General features: G+C 44.7%; 1 protein-coding gene across 1 annotated transcript; it reads left to right on the forward strand.

The window, feature by feature from the left end:
- The first annotated feature begins 83 nt into the window (after positions 1-83).
- Positions 84-4,071, forward strand: NDUFB8 (NADH:ubiquinone oxidoreductase subunit B8). The gene is made up of 4 exons (XM_026068721.1): positions 84-210; positions 828-927; positions 2,835-2,990; positions 3,836-4,071. Exons 1-4 carry the CDS (start codon positions 107-109, stop codon positions 3,926-3,928), a joined length of 453 nt encoding a protein of 150 aa, XP_025924506.1. The 5' UTR covers positions 84-106; the 3' UTR covers positions 3,929-4,071.
- Positions 4,072-7,135: the final 3,064 nt, after the last annotated feature.

Raw genomic sequence — 7,135 nt, forward strand, 5'->3', positions numbered from 1 at the left:
CGGTGTGAGGCGGGCGGCGCCCTGCTCTGCCGGGCCGGCGCCCCGGCCCCGGCGCCCACCCTGCCCTGTCCGTCTCCCGCCAGCCTCGGATCTGCCCAAGGAGCTGATGCCCGGCCCGTACCCGCGCACGCCGGAGGAGCGGGCGGCCGCCGCCAAGAAGTACAACATGCGGGTGGAGGACTACGAGCCGTACCCCGACGACGGCTTCGGGTGAGCTTGGGGGGCTCGGGAGCCCCGAGCGGGGCCGGCAGCGCCCTGCCCCGCGCCGCCACCTCGCGGGCTCCCAGCCGAGGGCCCGCGCTGCCGTGCTGCGAGCGGAATCGCTGCAGGCACACCTGAGTATGTTTAAAACATGAGCAAACCGAGCAGATGGGAGCCCGGTGTGGATAAAATACTGTGTGAGAGACTTCAGGTGCTGTTGTAGTGCAAGGCTGAGGGGAGTAGACTGAAATCCATCTCTGGAATAAAGGTTTCAAGAGAAGTTTAACTGTTAGGGAATAGTATGAAATGTGCAAAGCAGTGGACAGGAAGGGATCTGTGTTTCAGTTAGGCTTGCATTTTCTTCCAGGCAGCATAGCCTAAAAGAGCAACTGTGAGGAATGCCATTTCTTATGATGACTAATATTGAGCTGGTAGTTTTTGTGCTAGTTGAATGTATGCATTTAAAATACGTATATGCTATAGTTTGGGAGCTACAGAAACTAAAAATGTATTGCTTTGTTCCTTCCTTTTAATAGGTTTAATAATGTTTTGCACAAGATGTATAGAAACTAATACAGGTTTCTTATACATCTGTGTGTGGTTTTTTTTTTTCCTGGTTCTCATAGGTACGGTGACTATCCCAAGCTCCCTAATCGATCTCTTCATGAGAGAGACCCCTGGTACCAGTGGGACCAGCAAGACATGAGGCATAACTGGGGACAGCCGGTAGGAATGCTAGTAGCTGTTTCCAAGCTACTAATCAATACTATTTTTACAAAATACTTAACTGCACTTAAGTGTACTTAAATACTTAAGTCCACTGGTGCTTTCTCTGTATAGCTCTTTGTCCAGTTGCATCTCCAAGTGCAGGAGTGTACTTCCTATGCAAACGGGGCGGTCAGTTGGAGGAAAAAAATTAGGCCATGGCTGTCAGGGTAAATTCTTGTTTGAGGATGCCAAGGAATGTTAATATAAATAGCTTTTCAAATTTAACTTTCTCTGTAGGAATGTGAAAGGTTGGTCCTTTTTATTATTTATTTATTTATTTATTATTATTTTTTTGTCTGATCTGACTAAATGTCAGAGCTTAGTTATGAATCACTTAGCTAAAAAGCCAGTATTAGAGTAAAAGTTCTTTTTGTCCTGTGGGTGCAGCCATTGCTACTTTATTACTCTAGGATTGTTTTGGGGTAGAAGAAATAAGATGGCCCTTTCCAAAGAAAGTCCCTAAGATATCCTTAACAGAAATGAGCAAGTAGATTTCAAAAGTTAACCTAGGTGCTCTAAGTTCCTCAGTTTCCTTGTCAGGAGTAACTTTCCAGGTAGTGCATAGTGTTTCTGTGAATGACTGAAATATAACCATGAATATTTAACTTAGTAATTGACTTGAGCCTTCTTTACTAAAAGGGAACGTAAGCATGTGTATGTAATATATATCCTAATATAAACATGCAAGAAGATCATAGCATGTGTACCACAGGGTAGGGATCAAAGTCCTTATTGTAATGACTGTAGAAGCAATCTCATGAAAGCCCTTGTGATGATTCTGTATTCTTGTGCTTCCTGGCACAGGAAGGCTTGTGCAGGTACTCCTGCCCTTGAGGTGGGATAAGATGTTGATTTTTTAAGAAGTGGCTTTTGCTTATAATTCYTAGTTATGATGGAGTTTTGAAAAAGTGCTTGGAAACAGCAAAAACCCCCACATTTTCCTTGACCTATCATTGCTTATTAGGGGTGGCTTTATAACATGGAGGGCAAGATTCAGTTGCCTAAGCATAGATTTCTAATGCCTCTTGCATGCTGTAGGGTATTTGAGATTTCCATGGGGGGTTGGCAGCTGGGGGCCAGGTAAAGTATGCTGGTGCATTTCAGATGTCTGTACGTGTCTGTTTAGGCAGCTGAATTCTGCTCAGAGTCTGGCTTTCCTGGGCTGATAGCAAATGGCTGTGTATGCAAAGTGGGCAGCTAGGGAACTAGGCACAGTATTTAAGCTAGAAATTAATGAGTTGTCTGCTTTCTTTAATGTGAAAGGAGACAATGGACAGAACACAGGACTTTGCTTTGTATCTTTGTATATGGAGACAAGTTTAAATGCCCTTCTGCTCAATCAAGAAGGGCATTAGCTAGCTACTACCCCTGCTCTTCTCCTGTCATGGAGTAACAGTGGCAGATGCTCTACCCTTTTTGAGGAACCAGCTTCCAAGTGGCAAGAGGTTGCTTCTTTATTTAAAGTAACAATGGTACTTAGATTTGGGCGCGTGACCAACTTCCATAAGCCAGAGTACCAATTTCTACCATGCCTTCTCATCACCAGCAGGGGAACAAATATAAGGTGGAGTGATTATATATATAAAGAAAAGCTGCTGGTATTTTAGAACAATAATAATAAAGCATCATTGCCTGGTATGAACAAATGCTGGAATTTGGAGTCATGGATTTTACTGTGAGCAACAACTTGCTGTGACTGTAGGTAAATCACTCTGGTTCCTGTGGCTTTAAGTCCTGTTGTGAGGTGCAGATGAAACTGCTTCTGGCAGTTTTGTGAATCTGAATGGTGTAAAGCACTTGTTTTCTAGGGAGAAGTGGGTTGAGTGTTGCTGGGTAAGTGTATAGGCTTTTCCTATGTTTTTCAGATGCACTGGGACTTCGACATGTATATTCGGAACCGTGTTGATACATCCCCCACTCCAGTTCCCTGGCACACCATGTGCAAACATTTCCTTATCTTTTTGACTACCATGCTGATCATGTTTGGTGTTGGAGAGATGTACCCTTCTTACAGGCCTGTGGTGAGTGATACCCTCGGGCAAAAGGAAGAAAAGTAGCCGTGTTGCATGTAACTTCCAGGTGCCCAGGAGAGTGTTTAGCTGAAGCTGGGTGACGAGTGTGAATGTGAAGCCCTGCTGTGAGCAGGAGTTGGGACAGAGGAGCTCCTGCAGCCCCATCCAACCTGATTTGTTTTCTTGGCTGGCTTTGCTTAGCACAGGTTCTGTCTCACAGTGAACAGAAAAATTTCTACCATTGCTGTCATTCTCATGAAGCTAATTTTAAATTACCTGACTTACAATTTTCCTTCTTTGTCCTAGGCATTCACTTTCCCTGTGTGTCTGAGACGCGTTTTTTTTTCCCCTTCTTTGTCTAGGCCAGTAGACTCTACCTGCATAGAGACACTTCCTGTATCCAGTCTTTTTATAAAATAGTTTGTGCTTTTTCTATGGTGTTAAAGATGAATGCTTGGTATCCCCTCTCTTCTCCTGGCTGGTGTTTTTAGTTGCATCTTATATGATCTTGGTCATTTGGAATAGTTTTGATGAATGTCTGAACATACATGTGAGTTTTGTAATATGTTATCCTCATGCTGTGCGATAAACCCTTGGTTAAGGTCAAGTGCAAGACCACCTTGATGTTTTTGTTAAAGGACATGAATTTGTACCAAAGACCTCTATCCACCTCTGAATTTACAGACTTTCCTCCTGTTCTACTATTCCTACTGAAACACTTAAGAAATAAGAACTTAAGTTGTAACTGACAAGCCTTGATTGTATGTATATATGGGGAGGCATTCCTTCCTTTTCCTGTAAGCTGCTTGTTTGAATGTAGTGAATTTGCACTTCATATCTGTCTGTCTTTGTAGGGACCGAAGCAATATCCCTTCAATGACCTATATCTGGAGAGAGGAGGAGACCCGAATAAAGAGCCACCAGTGGTGAAGCACTATGAAATCTGAAACTTGTTGGAAGTGCAAAATTTCTCCTGTGTCAGCTCTGCTTGGGATGGCATCTTATTTAGTGTTCACTGTGGCTTATGTTAATGCTTGTTCTTCAACATTTAACCACTAACTGCAGTGAAATATATTGATGATACCTATTGTGCTCGTTGTCTTCTGTTGGTTTGAGAAGCCAAAACAATAGCCAATGAAATGAAATGACCTTTGCCATTTTTCTAAACAGGCTAATATCTGTGGAGGCAAAGCTCCTCTTTGAGTAMAGTCCTAGGACTGCTGCTAGTTTGTATACATTGTGCACAAGTGTTCCTTAGCTAAGCCCGAACTATTTAGGTAGGAAATGTTGCCTATTACCAAGTGGYTTACTGCCGGTGCTGCTGGGAATTCAGGAACTAGAATGTGTTCACTTAATGTGAAGTGACAGGCAGAACCAGACTGTTCAACTCTGTTACCTGGGAGTCACATACCATATGAATAACTGTCTTTCCTCACTGGAATTTGGCTCTGGCCTCTTCTTTCTTTAGATAAGCTCTTAAGTGAGGCTTATGAAACCAGTGGGCAACACTAGTGAGGCACAGAGCCTTGCTGTGCATGGCTTGAAGCTGACAGTGAAGCTGCCTATAATACAGATACAACAAGGCTAAGGAGCAAGTCCAACTCTGGCCAGAGCTGTTTTGCTGTGTCTGAGCTTTATTCCTTGTTCCGAGTATACAGACACCTGAGCTGGCTGTTACAGGGCCAGAGCTGGCCCACCAGGGTTGTGGTTATGTCTGACCCATGAAGTGTGCCAGTTTTGCTGCAAACCATTGTTCTAGGGCCTCCTGTGGCTTCATCTGTAGTTCAAAATTGGGAAAGTTATCCCTATGATTTAATTAAGCTCCTAGACTTTTCAGCTCCACCCTTCCCTTCGCATAAGCCTTTCTCTCTATTACAGGAAGAGAATACTCTCAGTATGGTGAAAGTTCTCTGAATTCCCCTCTTGCTGTGTCTTAGGCCCTGCTGCTTAGTTGCAGGAGTGGGCCATCAGAGAATGCCAAGGGCTTGGGCTCTTCCTGGTGCTGCTTATAAACTGGGTGCTGTGCTTCCCTTTCAAAATCCTGTCATGACTCATGTAGTTTGGTGCCTACTTAAGGAGGTAGGCATTTGGAAAAAGTTATTCACAAATTCCCTGTCTATAACGTTTTTAAACTCAGATTCTAAAGGACAGCTCTCTTGACCCCTATGTAGCAGTTTCTATAAGGATGTATGTTTAAGGGAATTAAATGATTGTTAAGTGTTAGGATATTCAAATATTTATGCTTAAATAAAACTAACCTCCTTGGCGGTGCTGAACAGTCATCATTCCTCCTGACTTTTGTAAGCTGTCACCTTGTATCCTAGTTACAGAAATACTCATATTTAAGTTACAGATGATGCATTTTTCCTTTCCCACAGAAGGATTTTCAAAATATTTTCTGAGCTGCAGGTGCCTTAAAACTGACTTCTGGTGCTTAGTGTTATGCATGGAAAAGTACTCCTTAGGCATACTTGAGTAAGAATTGTTACCATTCCATGCAAAGCACAGCTGTTACAGGATGTTGTTCTGTGACAGCACTGTAGACAATGTCTTGAAACTGTCTTGAGCTAAACTGAGAAAGATCATGGTAATAGGTGCCAAGTCTTGAACCCTATCTTGGTCTGTGCAAAATTATGTCACAACAATTATATAGTCCTGAACCTGCCTCAGTCCAGCTTACAGAACTGCATTCCAAATGGCTGCCCTGCCCAGAAGGGTGTTTGCTGCTGCCTTTGAAGATGTCATACCCTGTGCAATTCCAGCCAGTAACTTACTCTACTAGATGATGTTTTTCTGCATGAGGAAGGCATAAGGGGTAGGGCAGAGAATATGGCTCAGAGATCCTTAAGAATGTGGTTCTGCTTTGAGAGGCAATGACAATTTGGAAGATGTGATTGAAGGAGAAAAGACTGCCTATTATGTAATGTGGACAAATTTTTTTTCTCAAAAAGGGAAGAGAGGTGAGGGAAGAGTGTCTGGGGGCTTCTTTGTTTTTGCTGGTAGCTAAAATGCATTTAGCAATAAATATCCTTTGCCTATGCCATGTTCCTTTCCCTCCTGTATGCTGTATCAGAAAGGTTTAAATTTGGAGCTTGAAGGCTGTAGTTGAGGTGAAGATTCTTGGAGGGAAGTGACTTAAGTGGTATCAGGCCCTGGCTTCAGCTGTGGTGATCCTTGACCTAAAGAATGAAGCAGGTATCAAACTAGTGGGTGGAGCAAATCCAAGTGTCTTAAAAATGGAAAAGGTGCCTGAGATCCTCTTGGCTAGGAAGCACATGAGATGCAAAGATTGGGCTTGCTTCTGACAATACTGATTGTATGGAAACCACCAATTTGAGCTGTAATAGGTGCTGTTCAGTAGCTGAAAAAATGAGAATGAAAAGGGACAGAAGGAAGCAATAAATGCTATACGATTTCTGCTGAGTGTAAGTGGATATGAATTTCAGTCATATATCTCTGCTGAATGATGGGAAAGGACCAAGGTGGTAGTAGCAAATCTCCGGAAATGGGGGTTCTCCTCCTCCTTGTGTGCTTTCAGCAATTGTTGATGACCTGTTCTACTTAGCTGTGAGGTTCTTTTCAGGCTCAGAGGCTTCACATGTTGCTTCACAAAATTGGTATTATTTTTTTAAATAGTTCAGGAAAAGTGACAAAGGCTTCCTCAATGACAGTGAAACCCACGCAGAGAGCTGAAGCCCCTCTGCTCCCTGGTGATGCTATAGGGCTATGGCAGTACCACCCGGAAACCCAACATACCTGTAAACTATAGAGGAGACCCAAAACAGCCCCCGTTCCTGGGCTGGCGTCAGAGGGGCTGCCTGCCGTCAGCTGTGAAATGCCCTCGGTATTTCATATATGCGCTAGCATAGGTATATTTCATATGCACACTAGAAGGCTTTAAGGGCTAAAAGAACAAACTGAGGAACTTCCGCTGTTGCTCTCCTCGCCGTCTGTCCTCCCGCAGGGCCGGCTTGGGCCGCACGAGGGCGGTGGCGGCGGCGCGTTAACGGCTCCCGGCCCCCCGTAACGGCTCGCGGCCCGCAGCGAGGGGGGCGGGTCCCGCCGCGGGGGGGCGGGGCGGGGCGGGACCAGGCCCGTCAGGCCGGGCGGGGCCGCCGCTGCCTGCGGAGTCGCGGGCGGCGCTTCGCGGACGG

Source organism: Apteryx rowi, unplaced genomic scaffold (assembly GCF_003343035.1).
Source record: "Apteryx rowi isolate R43461 unplaced genomic scaffold, aptRow1 scaffold_279, whole genome shotgun sequence".
Lineage (NCBI taxonomy): Eukaryota > Metazoa > Chordata > Aves > Apterygiformes > Apterygidae > Apteryx > Apteryx rowi.